Source organism: Canis aureus, chromosome 1 (assembly GCF_053574225.1).
Source record: "Canis aureus isolate CA01 chromosome 1, VMU_Caureus_v.1.0, whole genome shotgun sequence".
Classification (NCBI taxonomy): domain Eukaryota; kingdom Metazoa; phylum Chordata; class Mammalia; order Carnivora; family Canidae; genus Canis; species Canis aureus.
In genome coordinates this window covers 121,863,486-121,890,600 of record NC_135611.1, presented here as the reverse complement: position 1 = coordinate 121,890,600, position 27,115 = coordinate 121,863,486, and the positions used below count along the sequence as shown (strand labels likewise).

The window sequence follows — 27,115 nt, the reverse complement described above, 5'->3', positions numbered from 1 at the left end:
GTGATGATGGTGATGATGATGAGGAGGATGCTGTTGCTGACATAGATGCTGAGGGTAGTGAATGCTACAGTGAAGATGATGACAGTGGTGATGATGGTAAAGGGATGAAGGTGATAGTGATGGTGGTGATGGTGAAGGTGGTGGTGTTGATGATTTGATAGGTATGATGAAGATGATGATGGTGACAGTGGTGATGATGATGTGATGGCTGTGGTGAAGGTGATGACACTGGTGACAGTGGTGCTAATGATGGTGATGGTGATGGCAGTGGTGGTGGTGGAGGTGATGATGATGGTGATGATGAGAAAGAAGATGATGGTGATAATGGCAATGATGAAGATGGCGATGATGGCGGTTGCTACTTGTTCTCCATTTCATTTTTAGAGAGCTGGTTCTGCCTGACATGTCCATGGTCTTCACAGCAACCCCGTAGGACATTGTCCGAATTCCATCCCAGCACCTGTTTGCCTGGTGGCCGGTGGTGGGCCGGGAGCTCAGACTGGAAGTCTTCTCTACCCTGAAGAGATGACCAGGGGCACACTTGGTGGGGCTTTTCCTTTCTCCTCTCCTGTGCTCGTGATCTGCCTTCAATTCTGGGCCACAGTTTCAGCTCAGACTCCAACAAAAGCCAACATGCTTCTGCCCTTGAGAATCTTGAAATCATCCAAAGTCTTCAAAGAGAGGCTACTGTTTTTTCCTTTTCTTCTTCTTAGTCCCCTCACTCCCACTCCCCAGGGTTGAAGCTTCTGGGGCTCCATGGGGCCGTGCGTAAAGCTGGCCCGAGAGGGTCCCCCGCACCATCTGGCACTGCGAGGGCCCTGACTTGGACCCATGTTCCACCCACAAGGGGAGGGTGGAGAGAATCCGACCACCCTGTCCACCTGGGCTCTCCCGGTCACCTAGTCGCCATACTCCACGGCCCAATTTGAATATCCTATTTGCATTAATAAATTCAGCAAGGATTTAACTGTTTCTGGCCCTGTCTGGTAGCATTGTCTACACATCCGTCAAAACCGAACAGGTCACCTGAACTGCCCTCCTGTTTATCTATTAATCATCTGGCAAATAAACCACTCAGTATCCTGCCCACCTCAGTAATGTTTGTGATGTAATTTGTTTGGATGCCCAAATGTCACCAGCGTTGATTGTAAGAGATGAAAAAATGTACTTGCTCAGCATAGCAAGCTCTAGGCCAAAATGTAAGCATGAAATCTCTGGTTTATTTTTGTAATAATGTTTACAGCTGTTTAATGACCCTGAAAAGGTTCAGTAGTCTGGTGTTCTGTATTTCAGAACAGGAGTGTATTATGCTTATAACAACCTTGGTTACACAGTTTGAGCTACAACAATTGGAAAATAGTATTTAATAAGAAGCCATTGTATTCTAGGTGAAGTTGTCTTAATTACTGCTTGCCCTTAAGTGTAAGAAAGCAAGGTGGGTCGTGGGGACGGGAGGAGGGTCACTTGAGCCCGCAGAAAGGGGGTCCTCCTGATTCCGGAACCGCGTGCCTCGAGCCCCACCGCGGCGTGGGGAGCCCTCGCTGGGAACCCACGTCCCTCCCTGCCCCGCAGTTGGCAGAGCAGTAGGACTCCTGTAACATTTTCCAAGGCAGCGCTTTTACCCACATTGATAAAAAAAAAAAAAAAAAAAAAAAAAAGGGGGAATATTTAGTTGTGCTTGGCTAGACAACAATATTTGATTTTTAAAAACCCAGTTGAAATGGTTATTTTGAAAGTCATTTCATTTCCCAACTATTCTTTTTCATGGTATAAGGATAAAACTCGTTCATGCAACTTACTGGCAAGATCTATATTTTTTGGACTATTCATAAGATTACTTTCTTTTTTTCTGTGCTAGCAAAATGAAACTGTGTTTTTGTGTAAAATTTATTTAGACTCGTAGCAGCTGGCATTTCTGGTGTCCTGATAGTTTTAAATTTCATTCTGAGCGAAAGATACAATTAGGTTCTCTATTGGAAGAGTTAAGTGAAAACTTTTGTCATTGATATCACAGGAAATAGTTTTGAAGGCAGAAATACAAAATCAAAATAACCATTAGCGCCATCAAAGGCGGCTGAATGGCTCACTGTACCTGCGCTGATGGGAATGATGACACAGAATGTATTTTGATAATCTGCGCACCCAGCGGTGGCTTTCCAGGGCTGAGAATACCGTGGCGTGAAACGCGAAATTGCTCGGCTCAGGAAGGAAACCTCGGTCGCCTCCTGAGGCTCTCAGCGGGGCCCGGCCTGGGCTCGGACGCAGGGCCGGGCCTCTCCACAGGGTGGTGCGGAATGCCGCGGTGGCCGGGACTCGCGCCCACGCCTGGTCCTCTGTCAATATTGACGGCGCCTCGGGTACAGCAGCGTTGCGCCGCGACGCGGGGGGCAGGCCGGGCCAGGACTGGGGTGGAATGCTGTGAAGCTTCCACGGGGTCGGGGGGGAGGGGTCCCAGATGCGGCAGTTTGCAGCGGCCTCCCACTGCCCAGCGTGGCTGCCTTTCCCTGCACCGTTAGGTAAATTGCGTTTGCCTCGGTTCCTTCCACGAGTCCCCCGGGGCTTCCTGACGGGCTTCGTGTAGCCTTGGGGGGCCCGGAGCTGAAGGCCCGCGGCAGGCTGTCCTCAGGGCCCGGGCGGTGGTGTCCGTGCTTTGAATCGTGCCCGGGTTTCCCTACCTGCGTGGGATGGTCACGCGCGTGGCCGTGGAGGCTGCTCAGAAGGCCCCGGCTTGCCCCACGCTGGGATCGGGGCCAGCCAGCCCTGTCCGGGCTCCTGGGGTAAAAAGTCCAGAAGGTTAGGTGGGGCACACGATGCTCCAGGTGCTCCCTGGAGCTGGTGACTGAGCAGCGGCAGTGCCACGTGCCGACACTCATCTGCCCTGGCGACTGGGACGGGGGACTGTCCTGTGGCAGGAGGCCCTGCCAGACACACTGACGGCAGGAGGGAACCGCGTGGTCTGAAGGGAAGGCACTCTCCCTGCGCTTGCCCCCCGAGGGGCTGGGGGAGCCGAGTCACGGCCGGCCGGGGAGCCCTTGCAGGAGCCTCACCTCCCCGGCCCCGTGAGCTCTCAGGGCTGCAGTGGGATCCAGTCTCCCTAAGAGCAGGATTAACGATCCCTGAGTTCCCCGGGGTGTGCCTCTGTAGTTTCTAGAGCGCTACTACGGAGGGAACCCCTGCCTCCCCCAGCGCAGACGTGCTCGTGCACGCACGCACACACACCTTGGTGCCAAAGCCGTCGTGGTTACTCCTGTCTCCAAACCATGAGCTCAGCCTCTCTGAGCCTTTGCATCGCTTCCTGTGACCGGTGGCCTCGCCTGCACTGGCCCCGGGACCCCAGAGGCCCTTGACGGCAGGTACGTAGAGGGCCCCCTGGCAAGGATTTACCGAATGACTGACGTAAGGGGTAAATGAATTCCGGATGGGTGAAGTGTCAAGGCTGGAGAAATTGGGGCCGACCCAGGTTTTGTGAGGCCCAGGCCGGGCCTGGGGCCAGCTCATCTTGCCTCGGCTGCTTTGGCCCGGGGACAGCACACCAATTACCCCGTGCTCTTTCCAAGAACTCACGCTCCCCTTTCTTGCTCTGAGTCTGGCGGCTGGCATCGGTTCTGACTGACCCATCGCAGGGCCTGCACCTGCTCACGGAATCACGGGGAGCCGGTCTCACCAAACATTCGGAGATAATTGTCTGGCGGGGCCGGTCCTCTCCCAGTGGGGCTCCTTGGAGGGGCCGGGGGCTGTAATCCTCAGAGCATCTCCTTGAGAGCCGGCCAGCTCTGCCCAAATTCTGAGCTCTCCCATGGGTCCCCCGTTGGGTGGTTGAGTGAGTTCTCAAGGGGATAGCTGCTCGGCGGTGGCCCAGGCCTGGGACAGTCACCCCGGGCACATATGGTGAAAGCGCTGCTGGTGGGGGTGGCCCCCCTTGGTGGTTTTTGATCCCCTCTGTCCTAGGTTAGCCAGAGACCCTTCCAACCAACCCCAGCAGAACCTGAGAGCTGTGCAAACGCTGAGTTTAGGTGGCGCGAGGCTGGGAGGAGAGTGTGTCTCCTATAGGGCTAGCTTTCTTTTACGGGCTATGTTTATAGGGTGTCTTCATTCATTTATCCATCCATTTGGCCAGAAAATGCTGAGCTTACAATGGGCCAGCTCTGCCCCTGGGCCTGGAGGCTTCCACCGTGACCGTGCACGTTTGTAAGAGGGTCAACGACAAAACTTTGCCCTAGTGGTAAGTGCTGTTGGAGAAGGAAGAGAAGGTGATGGGGTCGAGAGAGGCCGGGGGCAACAGCCTCAGACGAGGGAGGCACGGCGGTGTTCGTGACAAGGGGCCCTGTGAGCTGAGACCCGCGTGAGGACAGGGAGCCGGCTGTACCTTTGCACGGTCTAGAACATTCTATCTCCCCTCAGCTGACGCGTCAGCAATGGCACCTGAAGACCAGTTCCTTATTAAAGCTTTGTTGACTGAAAGAATTCTTTTTTTTTTTTTTTAACGTATTAAAAGAATTCTCTGTCCAGGCCTCACTTGCAAACTCCCCACATTCATCATTTGAGCAAATTGAGCCGTTACTTATCCAGCACGAGTAGGGACGGGGGATGGTCTTCGACTTGGTGCCCCTCATCCAACCTGATTTGCAGTCTCGCTGTATTGCACATTCAGCCTCCTCTCCCTCCTGCTGAATTGGCGTCAGCTCATCAGCAGCAACCTGAAAATAGCCTGTCTTTCTGGATTCATGTCTTCTGAGAAGGCCAACTGGGCAGCCGTTGGATGTGGGCCAGCCATGTTGGCTTTGGACTTTCCAAACTTCCCCAGAGCTGTTGGGTGGAATTCTGAGCACTCCCCAGTGGCTTCAGGGTCATGATCCGTGTTTGCTTGGGAGAGGAGCCAGCACAGCCGGATGGAGCTGGAAGGTGGAGAAGGGGCTCCGGGCAGGGCCCTGGGGGCTGACGGGGTCCCTGCCTGGGGTCTTCCAGGCACCGGAGCTGCCCTAGCAACTTCCGCACCCTGGGCCTGCTCCTCCCTGCTGGGCACTGGGTGCCACGGGCTCTGGGGCCGGCCACTCTTGTCCACCAGGGTGTCTTAAGTGCCAGGGACAGGGCCTGACGTCCGGCGGGAACTCCGCAAGTTTGGCGAACGGATACAAGAATCTCCGTGATAAAGTACTCCTTTTCTGACCAGTCTCCAAAATGGACTTTTTGTTATTATTATTTCTTAATCTGCGTGTAGACCGCCACCAGAAACAAAACGGAAAGATGGGGCACGGGAGGCTTCCTTGTGCTGCAGGTGACCATGTGCCTAGATGCGCGCGTGAATGTGCGCAGGCGTCCACGGCCTCATTCCTGGACGCAGCCAGCCCCGCGCCGTGGCTGCAGTTTTTCTCCCTCCTGCAGATACACATTCATGTCTTTTCCTTCCCCCCCCTTGCAAGACGCACTCACGGCCCGTCCTCTTGCCAAGGAAGCCAGGTCTCCCGTTGGAGACCCTCCATGCCGGGCACAGTCTGCCTGGCAGGAGGCCCGGTAGGTAGCAGACCACCCCCCCCCCCCGTCTCCCCCAAGGGCTGCATGCATTTCCTCCACAGTTGAGCTCTGTCCCCTACCAGTCCCCGGAGGGAATCGCTTGGCCCAGGAATCAGTCCTGGCCGGGGTTAAGCGCTGCTCCCGGACCCCCTGGCTGGCCGACACATGTAAACATCGGGATACAAAGAGGAGAGATGTGCAAAGACTGTTCCAGTTGCAGGAGGCGAATTTGGACTCCTTCAGGTGGAAGGCAGATCTGGACATGGAAGGACCCAGGCATGGGTTCGTTGCCTTTCAGAGTTGAGCTCCTGGCATGCCGCGGTGGGGATGGGGCGGCTGGGGGCATGCGTGCGCGTGCAGGTTCCTTCCACCACCACCCCCCCCGCCCCGCAGTGTGGGCTTCGCAGGTCTGCACAGGCTGGGGAGGGGGCAGAGAGGAGCATTAAAAGCAATTACGCAGACCAGCTTTGAGTGTTAGTGTTTAACAAACAGCTTTGAGTTCTAATTTTCTGCAAAACACATACTGCAGGTACAATTTGTACTCATTACTGTATTCTGGGAAAGTTATTAAAAACACTCAAACTTGGTTGAGACTTCCTATGGCATCATCCCTGGATTTTAATTGGTTTTTATCTAGTTCTATAAAGGATCTCTTTAAGCCCAATCAGAGTCCCTGCCTGGGATAGCATGCCAGTGCCAGGCAGGGAGGGCCCATCACACGGTGTCAGTCCTCGCCCCCACCCAAAAACGAACAGCCTCGACGACAACGATCCACTAGGATTCCGTCACCGGATAATTTACACCTCCTTTGACGGGCACGGTTACCAAATGACAAAATAACAGCGTTTCGTAACATAAGGGTTAAATCTTAATCTCTGAGGTTTGCAAAGCCGCTACTCGCAGTCTCCTTAAAATTTAATATACCTCGTTAATGCTTCCTTGCAAACACTGAAGGATTTTTATGATTATAATCATGTGTTACAGCACCTAGTACTGTTTCTAAGCAGCATACTAATCAGCTTAATGAGATATTACTGCACTTTTTGTTGACTAAAGCAAAATCCCTTTTATTGTTCTAAAGCCTGTCCTTTACTTTATTTTTTCCCAAAACATTATCTTGTTTTATTATGTACCAGTAAATATCATGCCATTGGGGTTTTTTTTTTTTGGGGGGGGGGGAGCAAATCATAAAATAATCTCTTTCATCTCAGACTGGCGAATGTATTGAAAATAGTCACCGGAAACAAAAGTTCCAAGTGAGTCTCTGGTCTCGCGGTGAAAGCCTTTCTGCTCGAAGGCAAACTCTGAACGGAACCAACAGGTGCGGGCGCTGCAAGGGGGACGGGAGGAAAAGTTTAACACGTAGACCCTCGATTTGTTATTAGGTGTTGAAAGTGGTAAAACATGAATAATTTACACGTGAATGAATAATTGCAGTCGGTAAATAGAAAATACAAGGAAGACGGTCTATCGCCAAAGCAAATTGGAGGAGCGGTGCCATATTGCATAATTGGCATTTAATAATTCATCCTTTTATTATTGTTTTTGACTCTAATTCCTCGGCATCCTTACGTGTAGGTTAAGGCCCGCAATGCAAATCCCCCAGCAGCCGATGCTGTGCGTCCGCCGCGCCGCGGTGCCCGGCTCGGGTCTGAACTCTCGCTCTTGGTTTGCAGGGATGGAAGAAGCCAGCCTGTGCCTTGGAGTGGCGGCGGCGGCGGCGGCGCCCGAGGCCGAGCCCCACCTGAGCGGCCCCGTCCTCAACGGCCAGTATGCCATGAGTCAGAAGCTGCACCAGATCACCTCCCAGCTCAGCCATGCCTTCCCCGAGCTGCACCCCCGGCCCAACCCCGAGGACAAGGCCCCCGCGCCCCTCGACGAGAAGGCGCACGTGCCCATGAGCGGCCAGCCCATGGGCAGTCAGATGGCGCTCCTGGCCAACCAGCTGGGCCGGGACGTGGACACCAGCCTCAACGGGCGGGTGGACCTGCAGCAGTTCCTCAACGGGCAGAACCTGGGCATCATGTCCCAGATGAGCGACATCGAGGACGACGCCCGCAAAAACCGCAAGTACCCGTGCCCGCTGTGCGGCAAGCGTTTCCGCTTCAACAGCATCCTCTCCCTGCACATGCGCACTCACACGGGCGAGAAGCCCTTCAAGTGTCCCTACTGCGACCACCGGGCGGCGCAGAAGGGCAACCTCAAGATCCACCTGCGGACCCACAAGCTGGGCAACCTGGGGAAGGGGCGCGGGCGGGTGCGCGAGGAGAACCGCCTGCTGCACGAGCTGGAGGAGAGAGCCATCCTGCGGGACAAGCAGATGAAGAGCAGCCTGCTGCAGCCCCGGCCCGACCTGAAGCCCCTGCCGCACGCCCAGCAGGCCCCGCTGGCCGCCTGCAACCTGGCCCTGCCCGCCAACCCCAGCGTGCCCGACGTGGCCCACCCGGCGCCCTCGCCCAAGCCGGCCAGCGTGCAGGAGGACGCCGTGGTCCCGGCCGCCGGCTTCCGCTGCACCTTCTGCAAGGGCAAGTTCAAGAAGCGCGAGGAGCTGGACCGCCACATCCGCATCCTGCACAAGCCCTACAAGTGCACGCTGTGCGACTTCGCCGCCTCGCAGGAGGAGGAGCTCATCAGCCACGTGGAGAAGGCCCACATCACCGCCGAGTCGGCCCAGGGCCAGGGCCCCAACGGCGGCGGGGAGCAGTCGGCCAACGAGTTCCGCTGCGAGGTGTGCGGGCAGGTGTTCAGCCAGGCGTGGTTCCTCAAGGGCCACATGCGGAAGCACAAAGACTCCTTCGAGCACTGTTGCCAGATCTGTGGCCGGCGCTTCAAAGAGCCCTGGTTCCTCAAGAACCACATGAAGGTCCACCTCAACAAGCTGTCGGTGAAGAACAAGTCCCCCAGCGACCCGGAGGTGCCCGCGCCCATGGGCGGCATGTCCCAGGAGGCCCACGCCAACCTGTACTCCAGGTACCTGTCCTGCCTGCAGAGCGGCTTCATGGCCCCGGACAAAGCCGGCCTGAGCGAGCCCGGCCAGCTCTACGGCAAGGGGGAGCTGCCCATGAAAGAGAGGGAGGTCCTGGGCAAGCTGCTGTCGCCCATCTCCAGCATGGCCCACGGCGTCCCCGAGGGCGACAAGCACTCCCTCCTGGGGTGCCTCAACCTCGTGCCGCCGCTCAAGTCCAGCTGCATCGAGCGGTTGCAGGCGGCCGCCAAGGCTGCCGAGATGGACCCGGTCAACAGCTACCAGGCCTGGCAGCTCATGGCCAGGGGCATGGCCATGGAGCACGGCTTCTTGTCTAAAGAGCATCAGCTACAGCGCAACCACGAAGACACTTTGGCAAACGCCGGAGTTATGTTTGATAAGGAGAAGCGGGAGTACGTGTTAGTGGGAGCAGATGGCTCCAAGCAGAAAATGCCTGCTGATTTCGTTCACAGCACTAAAGTGGGCAATCAGAGAGACCTGCCAAATAAGCTCGACCCTTTAGAAGGCAGTCGGGATTTTTTGTCACACGGGCTGAACCAGGCGCTCGAGTACAACCTGCAGGGTCCCGGGAGCATGAAGGAGAAGCCCACCGAGTGCCCCGACTGCGGCCGCGTGTTCCGCACCTACCACCAGGTGGTCGTGCACTCCCGCGTGCACAAGCGGGACCGCAAGGGCGACGAGGACGGGCTGCACGTGGGCCTGGACGAGCGGCGCGGCTCGGGCAGCGACCAGGAGTCCCAGTCGGTGAGCCGCTCCACCACGCCGGGCTCCTCCAACGTCACCGAGGAGAGCGGGGCCGGCGGCGGGCTCTCGCAGACCGGGAGTGCCCAGGAGGACAGCCCGCACCCCTCCTCGCCGTCCTCCTCAGGTAGGCTGCCGGGGGAGATGGGGGCCCTCGCTGTCCGGGGAGGTGTGGCGGGGAGAGGCCGGCTGTCCGTGGGCCTCCGGGGAAGGGCCGTCGCGGTTCCTCCAGGTGGGCCCTGAGCTCCTGGGCCTAGCTGGCGGCGGGTGGACCTGCCTCGAGGGAAGGCTGGCATTTCCAGCCTTTGGCCTTCCCTTGAACCCTGGCTACCAGGAAGCAGAGCTGATCCTCCTGCGTGCACGGCAGCCATGGCCAGTCGCTGTGTCCACCAACAGGCAGGGCCCGTCCTTCCCCAGTGTGTGCCCCGATCCCCATCCGCCATCATCCCCTCGTCTCTGGAACCTTTCGGCTCCATCCGTGATGTGAAGGTGTAAGTTCGGACCCCCAAGGTCGTCACATGTGGGCGTCCCCACCCTCCCTCGCCAGGCCACACCTGTCTCCTGTCCAACCCGCCCCCCCCTCCCCCGCGGCCGACCCCTCCCAGAATCACAGCGTGGCTCACCTGCCCACCTGCCGGGCCCCTCTAGCCCGAAGAACCACACACACCACTCTCCTCCCGACGGTTTGGAAAAACACAGAGAGGTTTGAGACACAGATGCACGACGGCGTGTCTCAAATCGTACTGTGTTACACGGGCGGTACAGCTTTGCGATCTAAAATAGCAAAGCAGAAAATCTGTCATCGAAATGTCTGTGAAACGCTGAAGCTTCCTGGCCCGGTTTGGGGGAAAAGAAAAAAAAAAAAAAAAGAAACCACCCAAAAAAAAAAAAAAAAAAAAACCCCAAAACAAAACAAAAATGCCCACTGGCCTAAGACTGCTAAATTAAAATCCCTACCTAACAGCAGGTAAGCTCGTTGCCTGCATCCCTATTTTCAAAGTCCCTTTCTAATGGATGGTAAATTGAAAGTTATATCTGTAGCCCTTTATAAAGAAAGCATCTCGCTAATACTGTAATCATTCTGCAGCCTAACAACAGAGGAAATCATGCCATAACAAATACCCTGTTACTAATGGCAACATTGATTTCTGCAATCAGCCATTAAGTCTAGAAAATGAAAGACAGTTTGAGGCACCTCAAGGCACTGCATCGCCCACTGTGAAAGGCGTGGCGGCGCACTGTTGAGGGTCATTTTGGTAAAGTTTTTCTTCTTCTTCTTCTTCTTCTTCTTCTTCTTTTTTCCACCCCCCCTTTTTCCCCTTCTGGGTTCCGGTGAACATGTCCGTATTGGGAGCAGTTGACCGCCGTAGTTCTTCAGGAGATGCCGGTTTAGCTCTGTTGTCATTGTCGTGCCTCGGCCTAACCCTTCTTCCAGGACAAAAATCAGTATTAACGGAAAGCGTGGGTCCGCAGGCTTCTCACCCACCAGTAAAGAACTGTTAAGGCACATAAATCTGAACTGCACATTCCAGAGATTCCGATAGCACTTAATGCTGCTGTTTAAATACCCATGAAACACACTGTCTGCTCCTGGAGTCCTAGACTCGCCGGCGATTTATTTCTGGTGAGGCCCCCTCCCCTCCCAGCACCCCCCTGCCCCCCCCCCCCCCGCCCGGCAGGGCCTGACCGGGAGCGTGAGTACCACGGAGGGCGTGAGGCCACGGCCGGCGCACGGGGTGACCGCTGCGCGCGACGGATGAGATGCCAGGGAAGGGTGTCTGAGTTTCACGGCCTGACAGCAGGAACTCCTGAAAAATGGATCCATCCCCCTCGTGCAGAGGCAGCAAAGTGCCAGGCGGGCCCACTGTCAGGAGGGACGATTTCCGCCCTCCTAGGAAGAGGTCCCCTGCTCTGGGGGTGCAGGGGGAGCATCATTGCACTGTTTTTGGATCCAGGGGGGTGGGGATGGGGGGCCTTTAAGGGGCAGGAGGCAGAGGGCAGACTGGCTCCCCTAAGTTTTTGGAGTGATGAGGAGTTAACATTGACAGATTTTCATCCCTCTCCCAGACCTGCTGAAATGAAAAGGTCTCAGCAGAATATTCCGGCACCAAATGTTCGGCTTTATTAATGACGTGTTTACCATGTTTTTCCCACCTTCTGGCCAAGTGATAGCCTCACACTATTCTATCTCTGTAGTTTCCATATCTGTAAATACTCTGTTGCAAAAAAAAAAAACAAAAAAAAAACCTCAAAAAAAAAAAACCCACAAAAAACAACAATAACAACAACAAAAAACCAAAAAACAAAACAAAAAAAGAAATCCACTTTGCTTAAAACAACCAACCGGGCTTACAACTCAAAGGAGAATTATTCTTGAGTTGCAGTGATCTTCTCACTTTAATTTTCCTCATTGAAGTATTTTACCATCGTGAGTACTGATTCTTTCATTTCTGGTTGACTTCTTTGTTTTCTTCATATTCAAATTAGACCCTTTCATAATTTTCCGACTAAGTAGGAAAATTGATGGCATACCAAGATGCAGCCCAAATCAGCCCCGCGCCCCGGGGGCATTCAGGTTTTCCTTGGGATTAGGACCCTTAACCAAATCTGGTTAGTCTTCCCTCTGATTTCTAACAAGTGTGACTTGTGTAAAGTGCGATTAAAAATAAGCATTTAAATAAAAGTCTTGACACAATAGGCATTTTTATTATTACCTGTTAGGAACCTGCAAGGTGAAGGTGGGGGGAAAAAGAATCTCTAAGCCCTTAAGTAAAGAAAGGAGCACTTATTAAGGCTTCTATTAAGAAATAACTGCAAAACACGGTTTTACAAATTTCTCAGACTGCATAACAATGTCGCAAAACTTAATTTGCATCACTTGATTCTTTTTTTGTTGGAAACTGGGTCAGTAGGGCCTGAGAAACTATTTTTTCAGATCTTAACCAGTGAATTCTTCTTTATAAATCGCTGCTCTTAACATGATAGTAGTTCTGAATTCATCATAAAAAACCTTTTTACAGAGAGCCTCTTAGAACAGATCTCCAGAAGAAGGCTTACAATGAGTGGCAGAGGCGTCCTTTGTTATCTGATGTAATTCTTTGCAAAGGAGGATTGGGAACCGAGTGGCTGTTTAAAAATGTCTTGCTCAGACCGAGACGAAGAAGGGGTCAAGTTTGCAATCAAACAGTTACTGCCGAGATGGGCGACTGTCACTGGCTAGGCTAATGTGGGATGCAGCTGTTTGTTATGTGAGCAAAAGAATGTTTGAATCAGTGAACATGTGAAAGTGATTCCAGTGAACCAGAAAATGTGTTTGTTCTTTGGCTCTCCAAACTGCTGAGAACCGAGCTTAAGATCAACCGCGAAAACCAGGACCTTTGACAAATTGAGAGGTCATATTTTCTAACAGAAAATGGACAAAACCAGTCACATGGATCACTTCCCCATCTCCCCCCCCCCTTTGTTTTATTGCTGCTGCTGCTGCTGCTGTTGTTGTTGTTGTTGTTGTTGTTTGTTGATGATTTGACTTCCCCGGTAATTTCGCACCAGCGTGGATGTCGTCTCTGCCTCCCTGTACGACGCCGAGGGAAACTGTTTGGAAAACAGCAGCTTATACGTTTTACTCTTTTATGACATTTAGAAAGCGGGGCGGCTGTCCTGACGCTCCCTCTCGTTTCCCGGCTCGCGTGCAAAACCCTCCAATGGCATGGATCTCTGCGTCTCTCCCCGAAACCTCCACGAAGAGCCTGTGCTCAGATCTGAGCTTTCCTCTGAGCCAGAAGACGACCAAAGTTCTGTTTCTTTGGGTTTTGCCTTGGAAATCACGCTCAGAATAATTAAAACTTAATGTACTAAGAAACGATACTGTTCATTATATCCAACAGGGCAGTTACCTTCTGCATTCCCCATAATTTTGGAGAGGGGCTAATTGAAGTGTTGATGGTGGGAAGGGGGTAATTGAATGCGTTGACCCTCTGTTCATTAAATAAAGTCGGCTAAGTTACGTGATCAATGGAAAGCCAGGGAGAGACGCACAGATGAAAACAGTGTTAACCCCTACTTCTTCTGCTATGATATTTTGAGATGGTCAAGGATTATTTGATCAGCTGGGCTGGAAGCCTTGTGGGGTCTCCTTTTGTTGCCTGAGCCTCATTCCTGAGATGCTGGGTCTCCAATCCTGTGTAGGCCCATTGACCACGCATCAGAGGCCTTTATCCTGGGCTCCCTTGCATTTACATCGGGGCGTACAGTGATATGATAGATTTTCTTTCCCCGCCACCTCTTTTTCTGATGGGGCTCCTCCTCCCTGCCCCCATTCGTCATAGCCCCTGCCTGTTCCACGCAAACAAATCTGGGCAACCCCCCCCCCCGAAGAAGGCGGGGGAGGGGGGAGGAAAAAAAAAAAGAAAAAGAAAAAGAAAAAAAATTTAAGTCTGAGGATTAAGATCTTCATTTTTTTTTTTTTTTGCTTGTGCATTCCAATTGTTCTTAAAATATTTGGCAATGTCAATTAGTAACTGAGCAGAGTTAGCTGATGAACACAATTTTCCAGTAGACTGAGCACCCTATTGTTGCCGAGCGAACAGCAGATTTCTGAGGTCATTATCATTCGCTGGTTGCTTGGCCCAGCTGCTTCCTGCTGCAAAAGCCAAACTTTATACTGGAGCTTGGGGATGGCGTGCAGCAACAGGGGGCTGGGAGGGGGAAGCGCGGGGCTGGCTGCAGAACCAAGACCGTCATTATCAGCAGAGGAAACAGAAAGTAAAAGTTTCCAGGCAATTCCAGGAAAACTGCCCTATCAGGCTTCTTCCTCCTGTTCCTCTCCGAGCACCTTCAGCCTCCAGGCAGGGGACTCAGAGGACCAGGGGACGCCCCGTGGCCGCGGTGGTGGCGACTAATCCCCTCGCAGAGCACAACTTTGGAAAACAGTAATCCCATTTACAAATTTACTTAAAAATTGTTAACCCAGTCTGAGGCCTGCGAGCGATTCCTCCTAGGTGGACTCCTTCGTTTTTATTTAGAAACAGAAAAAAAAAAAAGGAAAAAAAAACAGAGAGAGAGAGAGAGAGAGAGGGAGGGAGAAACAAGTCCCCTTGTAAAGATGAAATAGCTTTCGTGAGATGAGCAAACTTGAGGACGACACACAGGGAACATTATGTCATTGGCCAGAGGGTCCGTTTGAGCAGATCAGAGTCTGAAATTCCTTGTAAAATCAGATTTAGTGTGGACGGCTCCCCCCCATCCCCGCCCCCCCAGCTCCCTTCTCTCCCCCGCCCCCCTCCCTCCTCCACCCCCTAATTTGGGAGCTGGTTCCCTGAGATGAAAAGCTGCACTTTTTAAAAGCTCAGCTGTTAAAACTGAGCGCCATATGCAGCCCTTCCATCCCGGGTGTGGAGGCGAGTGCAGGCGGCCGCCGCGGTCGGGGGGAGCCCCGGAGGCCGGGCTGTGTGTGCCCAGGGGTCCCCGGGGCCATGCCGGGGCCCTTCCTGCCCTTAGGCTCTGGCTGACCCCGGCAGGTGTCTCGGGGCAGAGGTCACAGGGCCAGGGGGCCTGCCTCTGGCGTCTCCCTTTCTGCTGGGGCTGGGGACGGAGCTGGAGAGGGACCAGGTGGCCCGCAGGTGCCCGTTCAGGTGCCCGATGCCTACCAGCAGCTCCTCTGAGAAGCGTCCCGGTCCCTGTGCGCCCTTGGATGATCTTGTGTCCAGAAGCGATGTCTGGGGGACGCCCGGTACCACTCTGCGGCTGGTCCTGCCTCCCTCCCCGGGTGCCCCGTGGCGCTGTCACGTAGCACCTCAGAAAGAGAGAGACATGCTGGCCCCGGAAGTCTTCACGCTGGGCGTCCCGTCCCGTCTAAAAGGCGCATGACGCCGCGTCCCAGAGCAGAGCCCTCTGGACGATCCCGCACGTTCCCAGGACGGACGGACCCCGGCCGTATTGTGCGGGGGGATCCGATGCCCGGCCGCACGGTCCCTCGGGCCCCGGCCTCGGTGGTGGGCGCCGTGCGGCCAGGGCCCCCGCGAGTGTTCCCCGGGGTGCCGTGTGCCCGCCCGGCGCCCCCAGAGGCCCCGAGTGCTCACCGGGCGCCCCCTCTCTTCCCGTGTTGACTCGAGGGACCCACATGTCGACTGAAATCTAAGTTTGACGGGAATAAAAACGCGGATTAGCTGAGGCCAGGTTACAACGAGGCAGAGAGCGACTTTCGGAATGGAGCGCGAAGCGTTAGCGGCGAGATTCCCATTGATCCGGATGGAAGGTTCCGGGCTTGGGTTCGGGCCACCACCTTGCATGTGTTGGAGCTGGAAGCAGCGGTGTGTGCCTCAGAGACAGCCACGCGCGGCCCAAAGCAGGCAGGGATCCTGGGGCTCTGGGAGCCACGGATCACCCAGCCTCTCCCTGTGCCTTCAGGTACGCGGAGTGCACACCTGGGAGCCTCCTGTTCACTCGGGTCCCTTATGCTTTGACCCCCTTCTCTGGCAGGAAGCTTTGTGCCCCGCGTATACGCAGCACACTCCTGCGGGACTAATGCATGAAAGGCTTCCTTGCCTCGCACCTCAGCCGTTTCCTGCCTCTGCCCTCCTCAGAGAGAAGATGCTGGAAGGTGGCCCTGATATCTCAGGAGGCGGGGGGGTGGAGTCAGGGGCAAGCTTCAACGGGCCCCCCATTGCAGATGCCACTGGGCTCAAGAGGGAGACGACCGGGGTGCGTGGGGGGCTTTTGGGATGGAGGGCCGAGGGGTCCCGGGGGCAGGTCCGTGTGGGGAGCCCTCCGCTGCCTTGCCAGCCTGTGGGGTCAGAGGAGGAGTGAGCAGTTCAGTCGTTTAACTGCCGCGCTGCTCTGGAGCGTTGATGGTCGGGGTGGAGAAACACCTGCAGAGATCAGGAGATTGGATTTGTGCAGACATCCCCAATTCGTGATGACTGGGCTGGGACCTTTGCCATCTGCGCCCCTTGGGTTTGCTTACTGCCTTTCTGGGCTTCTCACCTCCCCGTCCTCCTCTGTCAGCATCTGACCGCCCCCTCCCTGCACTCCTGCAGACTGGGCCGGCCCACGGAGGAAGGCGGGGTGCAGAGAGAAAGCGGGCTCTCCAGCAGGGCGTGGGGCAGGTGGCGGGGGGCTCTGTGTTCTCCCCAGGAAGTGAGCCTCGCAGCAGCTGAAAGGAGCCTCGGGTCCCCCTTGCCTCTTCCTGGCAGGACGGGGCTACGGCAACATTTACTTAAGCTGTGGAGTTTGGCACCGCTGCCGCCAGGCGCCATCTGGAAAGCCCTTCTCAGAAAGCCGCGGACCCTCCCCAAAGAGCTCAGGGGAACAGGCCTTGGGCAGAGCTTTGGGGCGGCTTTCCTCAGGCCGATCCTGAGCACCGGGGTGCCTGAGCAGGCCGCGGGCCGGGGCGGGGGGTCCCCTGCAGGCCGCGACCCCGTCCCCCTGCGCAGGCCGAGGCCCTCCTCAAGTCTGAGCCCCACCCGCGTTCGCTTGTCTTTGTCGGGTGTGCGCTCGCCTTCCCGGGGTGGTGTTTCCGTGCGTTTATGTTGCATTGCGTTCTGCTGAGTGGTTTCGCCTAAGTCCCTGTGCGTCGTGGGCACAAGGGTGTGGAGCCCGCGGTGGCCCTCCGGGCTGGGCACCCGCGCCACCACGGGGGGGGGTGAGCCTCCCATGAGGGGTGGCTGCTGGGCCTCTGCACTGTGCGGGGAGACGGTGCCCAGAGCCCGAGGCTTGGCTTGTGACAGCCAGGGCCACGCTCAGCACCCTTGCCACCACCCTTCCCCTGACCCGCGTCTTCCAGAAGGGCTGCCGAGCCCCAAACAGTGCGTGTCTGAACACTCCCTGCAGCTACCTGGTGGGTGGGCCGAGGCACGAGCGGGGCTGTGCTGGGGAGGGGACCCGGTCCCGTGGGGTTCGTGTGCTCGCTTCACCCACCAAGGGACAGTGGTCGGGGCTGGCGTCTTGGGGACCATGTCCTTGTTGCTGTGAGCCTGGGGCTTCGGTGTGACACGTAGCATGTGTGTGAGCGAGGCGCGAGGCACAGCACAAGCTGACTCCTTGGCTAGGCTGCCCGCGGCACCACACGGGGGCAGGGGGCCAACCCACCCTTCTCTGGGGGTGCCCAGCCCGGCGCCGGTGGGAGGAAACGTGCGCCGGGTGGGCTTGGCTGTCAGCACCCGGTCACTTGCTTCGAAAGCCCGGGGTCATTTTTCAGCTTTTGCTGGGTGAGCAGGGAGCTGGCTACACCTTGGGGAACCTTTCCTGTGTTTTAAAAACCCTGTGCCTTGGGTCTGGAACATTCCACAGAGGAGTTTGGCGGAGGCAGCTCGTTGGACTGGGACTTAGGTGGCCACCACTCTTCTCATCCGACCTCAGCTCCCCGAAGCCATTTGGTGCGTGACAAAACGGGACCCCACCGCGACGCTCTCTTCCCTTCATTAAAGTAATGCCCCCAAAACTCTTGACTCCGTGGTTGTCATCTGTGGTTTCTGGACACCCTCGGTGGTCCTCAATCATCTTGAGAGGCATTTTGGAGTATTTCCAACCTGCCGAACGTTTAGTTTAGCTCAACCTAAAGTGTACGCACCGGTTGTTTCCTTGAAGACCAAGACAGATTGGTGTGTCTCTTCATTGCTAAATATGTTCCGTTGAATTTGTTGCTAAAATAGGTAATTTTATTTTATTTTATTTTATTATTTTATTTTAATTTTATATTTTATTTATTTTATTATTTTATTTTATATTTTATTATTTTATTTTATTTTATTTTATTTTATTTTATTTATTTTATTTATTTTATTTATTTATTTTATTTTATTTTATTTTATTTTATTTTATTTTATTTTTTATTATTTTATTTTATTTTATTTTACTTTACTTTACTTTACTTTACTTTACTTATTTTACTCTTATCTTATCTGAGTGATTTGCCCTGGAAAATTGAAGCGATCCCTTAGCAAAGCTGTGGCATGACGTAAAATAATTGGTATTGTGGGAGGCACGTTGGTAGGGTTGGGTCCATTCTCAGCTGGGGCCTGACTCCCTCTGAAAAACCCCTCACAGGTGACCTTCCTTCCAACTCTTCCCACCTGGCATCCGCCCAGGTGGGAACACTTACTGACCTCTCTGTCACGATTGCTGTTGTCCAATGACATTTTAACCATTTTACTCATCTCGGGCATTTAGAGAACATGGATAAATAAAAATTTGAAAGACGTGTGCTCACCGCCACCCCGAGATATTGAGCACGTCCTTTTCCAAGACCTAGGGATGTATTTGGCAAGACACGATCATATGGCACAGGATTCTATACGCCACGGTTTTTACTTCAATATATACCATTTATTTATTTATTTATTTATTTATTTATTTATTTATTTATTTATTTATTTTACTTTATTTATGATAGTCACAGAGAGAGAGAGAGAGAGGTAGAGACACAGACAGAGGGAGAAGCAGGCTCCATGCCCCGGGAGCCTGATGTGGGATTCGATCCCGGGTCTCCAGGATCGCGCCCTGGGCCAAAGGCAGGTGCCAAACCGCTGCGCCACCCAGGGATCCCACCATTTATTTTTTTTTGTCACTGAAAGTTGTGCACAAGGGTCGGCAAACTTCTTCCGTGCAGGGTCAGATCCTAAGCGTTTTGGGTGTTGCAGGCCATGCGGTCTCTGTTTTAACTACTCAGTTCTGCCATAAGTGCAAGTGGGCGATAGTCTTCCAATAAAACTTTATTGACAAAAACGAGTGACAGGTGGGTTTGGCCTGTGAGCTGTCCTTTGCAGACTCTTGTTCTTTAGTAATAATTATGCTTTTTTTTTTTTTTAAACTTCATACAAGTAAACTGTCGTTAGAGAAAATGTTAGAAATACAGAGAAGCAAAGGGAAAAAAAAATCGACGTCTCTAACGCAGGTTAGGCAATCCTAGAGCATAAGAGGACTTGCTTCCATTTCGTTTTTCCTGCACCTAATCTCTCTGATCATCTGCACAATTATCTTGTTAGGGAAGCTCCCAGAAACGGCCTCTGCGGCCCAGGCAGGCAGCCCTGAGGCTGCGGATGTACCTTGCGGGGCCATTTCTTGCAGGGCCGCTGAAGTTTTTACCACGAGATCGTTCCTCCCAGGGGTGCATTGAGACCTGTCTCCCTGGGGCTAAGCAGTTCACAGTCACCAGGCTACTCTGCGGCTCGTCTGTTCATTGAACACTCGGTGCGTTCATTCGTTCATTCATTCATTCATTCGTTCGTTCGTTCAAGGACAAAGTGCTTCTTCCGTAGGATCTGAATCACCGAGTGGCGTGCCAGGTGCTAGAGATGGAGAGGCCCAGAGCCAGGAGGCCTGGCCGTGTCATTATGCGGAGTGAGCGGGACCCACGGGGGTGGGGGGGCCCAGCCCACGGCCTGGAGGAGCCCCGACTCACCTTGGCACCCACATTCACTCCCGAGGGAGCTACGAGGGCGAAGGGACCTCCCCCATCACCAAAGCGACTCCTTTGGCAGGTTCACTCTTCCCCTCTGCGGGATCTGGCCAATGCGGCGACTTCTGGGGGAAGCAGACACCCCAGCTCAGCCACTGGGCCTGGCTGTGAACTGGAGTTGGAATCGCTTTCTTGCTGCAGAAGAGGCCCTGTAGGGAAGTCCAGCTGGCGCTTTTGAGGAAGGGAAGACGACGACGACGGGGGCGGGGGGCACCCGGTGGGGGGGTTGCAGCTTTGCTGCAGGAGTGTTGGGTGGCCCACCACACTCCCAGGGTGGCCCGGGGCAGGCAAGGGGCAACAGGGAGGGGCAGGCTGGTTCCAAAGAGGGGGGTAAGGGGCAGGCTCTGATGTGCTGTGGGTGGGGGGCACGAGTCAAGTGTCAGGGGGTGTGGGGCCTCCTGCGGGACCCCACAAACGGAGCACATGAGAACGCGTGAGACCCTTGCCGCCAGGGGGGTGGGGGTGGTGCTCGGACTTGGACGCTTCTCCCCGGACCCTCCTGGCTTCAGAGCTGCCCATACCTGCCCCACAGGGTGGGTCATGTGGGGGGCCATACCCCCTCAAGGGCCCAGATGGCCTCCTTGGGCAGCCTGAGCCCAGGACTGCAGGCGCCAGAGATAGAGCCGAGCTTCTTGGGTGACGGGACACGAACGCAGAGCTACTGTGAGCATGAGGGGGGTGTTGGGGTTATCCTTCTGGTGCACATCAGACCTCAGCTGCCCCCTATTAATGTGAAACAAAACATTAACCCAGAGACAGATGCATCTTCTGATGTTTAGGATGGGCTCAGAGCAGAGTGCACACACTTCAGCTGCCCCCCAACCCCCAAATCTTCAGCTGTCAGCCCCCAGCTGGGGTTGGGGCAGCTCACCTCTCTTCCCTGGGCCTGGGCTTTTGCCTCCACGTGGCTGGAGTGGGGCGGGGAAGCCTGGAAGGCTCCGAGGCCCCCTACATCTCCTCTTTCCCTGCTTCCCGTTCCCCCGACCTCCCCAAACCTTTCCATGGCCCAAGGGTAACTTTCAGGGGTATCATCCACTGTTCCAGAGCCGAGAACTCAGGAAGCTCGTAGAACCTGAGGATTTCATGGATTTCTTGCTGATAATCGTGTGGGAGCCTCGAGCAGGTGGCGAGGCCCCATCACCCCTGCAGGGCCTGGGGTCCTGCTGAGACCCTCACTTATTTCCTTTCCAGCCGGGGGTCTTCCCGCTTGCTGTCCCTGTCTGAGGCCTACATGCCTTGGGGACAGTTGGGGCCCCTCACCCGGGGTTCTTCCCTTCCTGGGGGCTGACCTCCCAGTGATCACAGCGGAGGGCTCCGGGGCGGGTCCTCAGGAGCTGCGTGGGCCAGCTCGGGCCACTTGGCCTCTCCGTGCCTCTGTGCACCAAATCCAGGGCACGTTTGTCTTTCTGCCCAGGGCTTATCACAGTCCCTGGCATGAGGACGTGCGCGGTAAGCCCGGCCTGTTATTAGGACTATTTCTGCACCACACAGCACACAAACAAGCGGGTACAAAACGAGACCCTTGGCCAGTAGGTTGTTGGAGGTCGTACGGCACCACAGGGCCGGCCTCGATGACTGGGCCTCACGGAGCCCGGCTGGCAGCGGCCTGTGTCCTGAGGGATCCAGTGGGGTCGGGGGGCTCGTCCCGCCCTTCTCGCTGGAGGATGATTGGGGCCCTCAGCTGCCCTGGGAAGGCATCTCCCCTCCCTCATGGGGGCCGCCACCAAGTGGTCCTTCCTCGCGTATTTTGTTGCCACACACACGACTCCCGGTTCAAAAAACCAGCTAAACCCGGTTTTAGCTGACTTTGCAGTTAAACGCACGGAGCTTCGGGGGTTCAAGTCACTGAAAGATCTGGGGACTGGTCTGACTCTAAGTGATAGAGACTTAGCAGATGGTGTTCCCAAGGTTTCCTCTCCTCGTGGTGGCAAAAAGGCTGCCACAGCTGGGACCTCACACGCCCCCCGGCACTAATCAGAGGAGCACCGTCTTCGGGAGGCCCGGCAACCGTCCCCTGGCATTTTGTTGTGTCCTACGGTGTTGTTATGCCCGTTTCTGAACCAGTCCCCGTGTCCAGGGAAGTGGGGTGCAGGCCCTGGCTTATGTCACGCGGGATCACCTTTGTGTGGGGAACGGGGGGTCTCCTGCAGCCCAGGAGCCGTGAATGGGAAGGAGGAGTTTCTCCCACAGAGACTCGGATGAAGGAGGCTGGGAGCCCGGGCAGCAAAACCGTGCAGAGCGTCCCAGCTCCGATCCTGCCGGCGGCGGGGGCATTTGCCCTCCGGCTCAGGACATCTAAAGACACGTCCCCTCCCGAGCCAGGTGGCCGAGGGTCCGTCCCCGTCGCCCCTTCGGCCAGGGCTCTGCGGGCCGGGGCCGTGCTGTGCAGGAGAGCCAGTTCCTTAGCGGCGGCCTCCAGGTGCCACCTCTGGTGCTCCTCTTGTGCTCGGGAGCTTCGCCTTGGCCTGGAAATGGCCGCGACCACAGTCCGCCGACGTGTCCCCCGCGTGTGTCCCCTGTGTGCCCAGGACGGTTTCCGGAGCGCATCGGTGGCGGGGTGGGTCCGTGAGGAGGAGACGTGGCGATTTCCCACCCCGGGGAGCGGGCAGGGGGCGGGCAGGGGGCGGGCAGGGGGCGGGCAGGGGGCGGCCTGCCTCACCTTCCCCCGCTCCGGGTCGTCGGGCCCACAGCACAGCGTTCCACGGAAGGCGCCGCGCGGACCAGCCCTCCCGGAGCCTCCTGTCTGGAGGGGGGAGAGAGCGCCATCAGACGGGTAAACTGAGGCGTGGGGCGGCTGTGTCGAGTTAGGAAGGAAGGAGGGTAGGAAACGCTGGAGCTGGGGCTGAAACCCACCCCTGTGTGAACCCTCGCGTCCTAGTTCCACCGTCGGGTCCTGCTGGGAACGGGGCGGCTGCGGCGGGTGGGGGGTCCGGCCCGCCAGCCCCATATCCAGCCGCATCTCCAGCCCGGCGCTGGCAAGACCAGGCCTGGGAAACTGGGAAACCAGGCCCTGGGGGCGCACCCCACCCCACCCCTGTGCTTGCGCCCTCCCCCCCGCCAATCACGGTCACAAGTGTCTGCAGAATGCGTCCCCACGGTGTCCCTAGTGGCCGGCGTTGGGGGGAGCGAGGCCGCAGGGCCATGGCCTACTGGGCGCACCTGTGGGGCCTTGCTGGGTGTCAGAGGCCCCGTCCTCCCGGCAGCCTGGGACAGGGACGAAGGCCGGGGCGCGAGCCAGCGCTGGCGGGGAGGGGGCACCCACGGACCACCACCCACACGTGGGCTCCCGCCCCGCTCGTTTCTGCGCAGAGAAGCCCGGGAATCCCCGCTGGCAGATGAAGAGAAAGAGAGGGGAGGTCCTAATCCTCCTCCCTCTGAGGTGTAAATGAGGAGGACAGAATTTTCCTCCGGGAAGCCTTTGGGAGGAGGGGCCCTGGGGTCCTTTGTTGTCCTGCTTCCTGGCGCCGGAGGCTGGACCTGGGTCGCCGGCTGGCCCTCTAGATGCTGTGAGCTGTCGCCCTGGCCTGTGCCCACTGGGTGCTCCTGGGGAAGGACCCAGGCTCCGCGGGGGACGGGGTGGGGGGACTGAGTCGCTGTCATGGGAGGGGGGCAGATGCGTACATGCAAATTGCCCGTAGTCACTGGGAAGGGGAAAGGAGGGTCCCGGAGTCCCTGTGAGGGGGTTGGGGGGCTGCGTATGTGCACGTGTGAGCCGCTGCGAGGGCCGCCCCGTCCTCCTGGGCTGCACGTCCACAGGTGCCTGAGGTTTTGGATATGGGCTGCCGAGGGCGCGCGGGTTGCCCTGAGCTCGGCGTGTGTGCTTCAGCGCAGGTTGGGCGCCTTGCTTGGGCCGTGGACGTATTGGTGTGCAAGTGCACATGCGCGCGTCAGGCGTGTGTACTGATGGGTGTGTGGCTGAGGGCGGGCCGGGAGGCGATGGTTAGCATGAGCGTGTGGATACTGGGCGTACAGTAGGACGTAGTTGGTGTGGCTGTGCGTCTGGGGGTGCATATGTGCGTGCTGACACGTGTTAGTAAAGGGAGTGCACTGGCGTGTGTGTTTGTGTAAAGATACGTGTGTTGGGATGCGTGTCTCCGTACGTGTGGGCCTGGGTGGGTTTGGCGCCGTCTGGCGTGTCGTAGGTAAGGATGCGTCTGGTGGGTGCGGGAAGGGATGCGCTGCTTGCCGTTCCCACCTATTACGCAGGGTTGGTTGGGCTCCCCAGAGCGTCGTGACCTTGTTTCCTGACAGGAAGAGAAGCAGGGTTCTGAGCCCGGCCGCACCCTCGTTCCCAGAACCTCAGACCGTTGCTAATGGGGTCTCCCCTCCCGTTGCTAGGTCAGCCTCAGGCAGATCTGGCCCCTAGGTGCAAGCCGGCAGACGCAGAAGGGCCTTGTCCTCCAGCTCTCATGTCCAGGCCTTCGTGGCCTCAAGCTCCTCTTGGAAGATGCCGGGGCTCGAGGGTCCGGGTCCCGTCCGGGGCACCTCTGTCCTGGAGCGCCGCCAGCTGTGCACCTGGGCTCAGAGCAAAGGCCCCGTGAGGGCAGCTGCATTCCTGTCGTGGCCCCCGGCTCAGAGCATCGAATCCAGCAGGTGCTCAGAGAATGCTGGTCAAGAATGAGATGAAAAGCTCTTTCCCAGCACAAGGGGCACTTGCCCAGGAGCCAGCCGGGACCCGGGCCTTCCCATCACTCCTCCTGTAGGTGCCAAAGAGCCTGAGAGCACGGCGCAGAGCCTGGCAACACAGACCTGAGCTGGCCAGGCCTCCCTCTGCCAGGGAAGGGAGGACGGGGACGCACCAGGAGGTGGGGGCTGAGCTGGGGCACGGCTTACGGGAGTGTAGCTCACGGTGACGCGTTCGGTTTGCCCTCAGCACCCATGGCACCCGTCTCTGGGGGCACCGGCAACCTTGGCTCCCCACTCCAGTTCCAACCGCCTTGATGACCGTCCTCCAAGAACCTCAGAGCAGCCCTCCCTCCTCCCCCGTCCGAGGATGCGGTTGCAGCCCCAGCAGCGACGTGCCCGCTGGAGGCCAGGAGAGTGGCCAACGAGTCCCGCGGGTCTGCAGAGCGTGGCCGGCCTCAGCTCTGTGGCTGCAGTTTGTAGAGCGATCTTGCAGCCGTTTTGGGGTTTAGTTGGCCAAGTTGGCCGCCATGGGTGACCCAGGAGGGCAGCCCTGGGGGTAGGGGGTGGTGGGGGATGAGCCTTACTGAGCTCACCACAAGGGAGAGGCTTCAGAATCGTGCCCCAAGCAAGCGGCGGGCAGGAGGGCCGGGGGGACGGTCGGTGTGGCCGAAGTCCGGGGGCCCCATGCATGCTGAGCCTTGGAGGAGCCAAGGGCTTTTCCCTGACGTCTGTGTGCACGGGGCAGGGGTCCCCGTTCTGGAAATGCCAGCCCATCTCCTGCTACGGGCAGCCGGGAGCCTGCTCAGAGTCTGCCGGGAGTCCCACGCCGCGACGGGACCGCACACGGCTCACCTCCGCCCAGCCCCTGCCGCAGAGCCGTGCACCCGAGCGCGTTGGAGTCCACTGTCCTCTCGGGGCTAGTGTCTCCGAGATACGAGCCCCAGTGGGAGAAGCGCGCGAGGCTCCCGGGGACGGCGGGACTAGGGAGCCATGGGAGGTGGGGACAGAGGGCGCCCACGGGGTCGCGGGAGGGAGACTCCTCCGGGATGGGCCCGCTCCCATCCGAGCTCCTGAACCGGGAAAGTGGGCCGGTGGGGGCTCAGAAGCCACCTTGGGTAGCTGTGGCTCCTCGGGGAATTTGGATGGAACATGCCAGAAGCCCTGAGGGGTGAGGACCCGGGAGGATGGGAGCTCCTGTAAGAACGGGGCCTGTCGGGGACGGTGGGGTGAGGAGAGGTCCTGGCCGAGGCACTGGGGCGGTCCTCTGAGCGACTCCCCGCATCCCGCCTACATGTTTAGAGCCCTCCAGGGTCTTGCCATTGCCCGTGGAATAAAGCCCACGGCCGGTGAGGCCCCACAGCCGCCCACTGCAGCCTCTCTCTGGGCGGAGGCCCGTTACCTTCCCCTGTCCCCAGCCCCACTGAGCCGGCCCCGCCGGTGGCCTTTGCATGGTCTGTCCTCTCGCAGGCACGCTCTCGACGCCGAGTGTCATCATCCAGACCTCACCCCAGGGGTCACTTCCTCCAGGTGGCCTTTCGGCGACACGCAACAGGAACCGTCCCTGCACCAGCCTCTCCGGGGGAGCGTCGCTCTGTATTTCCATCTCTGGGGCCTGGGGAAGCGTGCGTGTGCTCCCTCCTCCTGTCTGGTCATGCACCTGCTCCTGGGCTTGTCTGCCCCCCACCGTCCCCGGGGCCGCGCGTGGCCAGGGCACGCGGTGGGAGCTCGGGAAACGCTCCGCAGAAAACCCTGGTAAGATGCGCCTCCTGAGCATCCCTCGGCATCCGGTTGCATTCATGCATTCACGCTTGCACCGCGGTCGCCCCGCCCCGGCCCAGAACCTGCTCCCCGTGCAGGACTGGAAGGCTGTGCCCAGGAATCAGTAACTCCTCCCCGCACCCCAGCCTGGCAAACACGCTTTTACCTTCTGTCTGCGGGGTTTAGTGCCCCCGGGCCGCGCGTGAGCGGACTCCCGTGGTCCTTGTCACTTAGTGCAACGTCCTCAGGGTGTATCCCGGCTGCGGCACGGGACGGGGCGCCTTCCTTCCTAAGGCTGCACCTAGTCCGTTGCCTGGACAGAGCACAGTTTGGGTTTCCAGTCCTCCGTGGCCGGGCACCACCTTTTGGCTGTTTCGGTCAATACTTGAATACACGGATGAAGGTGGGGGAGTGTTCTGCGTCTCTTCTCCCACCTGCCGAGGGGAAGACTTGCAGCTTTGCATTCCTTCAGGTGACCCACTGTATCTTTTTAAAAAATATTTTATTTATTTATTCATGAGACACACAGAGAGAGAGAGAGAGAGAGAGAGAGGCAGGGACACAGGCAGAGGGAGAAGCAGGCTCCCTGTGGGGAGCCCGATGCAGGACTCGATCCCGGGACCCCAGGATCACGCCCTGGGCCAAAGCAGATGCTCAACCGCTGCGCCACCCAGGAGCCCCGGGACTTGGCATTTTTGCCAGTGAGTTTATGGGGTGGGGATGGGGGTCAGCTTCTGCTTAGACCTTGGGCCATGGGAAGGGCCACCGTGTGCCCCGAGGGGCCCCAGCTCTGTCTGCAGAAGCAGGAGCATGGCGGCCCTGCCTCATCCTAATCTTCTGGAGGGAGCTGTGCCCACGGCACACGGGGAACGCGGATCGGAGGCCGTGTGTTCGGGCCGAGCACTGTGCCGTTGGGCAGGGTGCGTGAGAGAAGGGGGGGGGTCTGATCTCACACAGACCCCGAGTTATATGGCTGACGGAGGCAGGCAAGGAGCACAGGCTGCAAGGCCCAGCTTGTCTTGGGGTCGGCTTGAGTGATG

At 57.1% G+C, this 27,115-nt stretch overlaps 1 protein-coding gene across 14 annotated transcripts in view; it reads left to right on the top strand.

Moving 5' to 3' along the window:
* ZNF536 (zinc finger protein 536) overlaps window positions 1-27,115 on the top strand; it is a 430,531-nt gene that overhangs the window by 183,906 nt on the left and 219,510 nt on the right. For 7 of the 14 annotated variants that reach the window (XR_013356748.1, XM_077856582.1, XM_077856510.1 and 4 more), the window contains exons 1-2: window positions 2,453-2,516; window positions 7,188-9,365. Coding sequence is in view for 13 of the 14 variants with exons in the window: in XM_077856582.1 (XP_077712708.1) it covers window positions 2,456-2,516; window positions 7,188-9,365 (2,239 nt within the window). In the remaining variant the exon portion in view is untranslated. Of the gene's footprint in view, window positions 1-2,452; window positions 2,517-7,187; window positions 9,366-27,115 lie in introns of those variants that run through there. The other 7 variants (XM_077856554.1, XM_077856529.1, XM_077856538.1 and 4 more) reach the window with 1 other exon arrangement.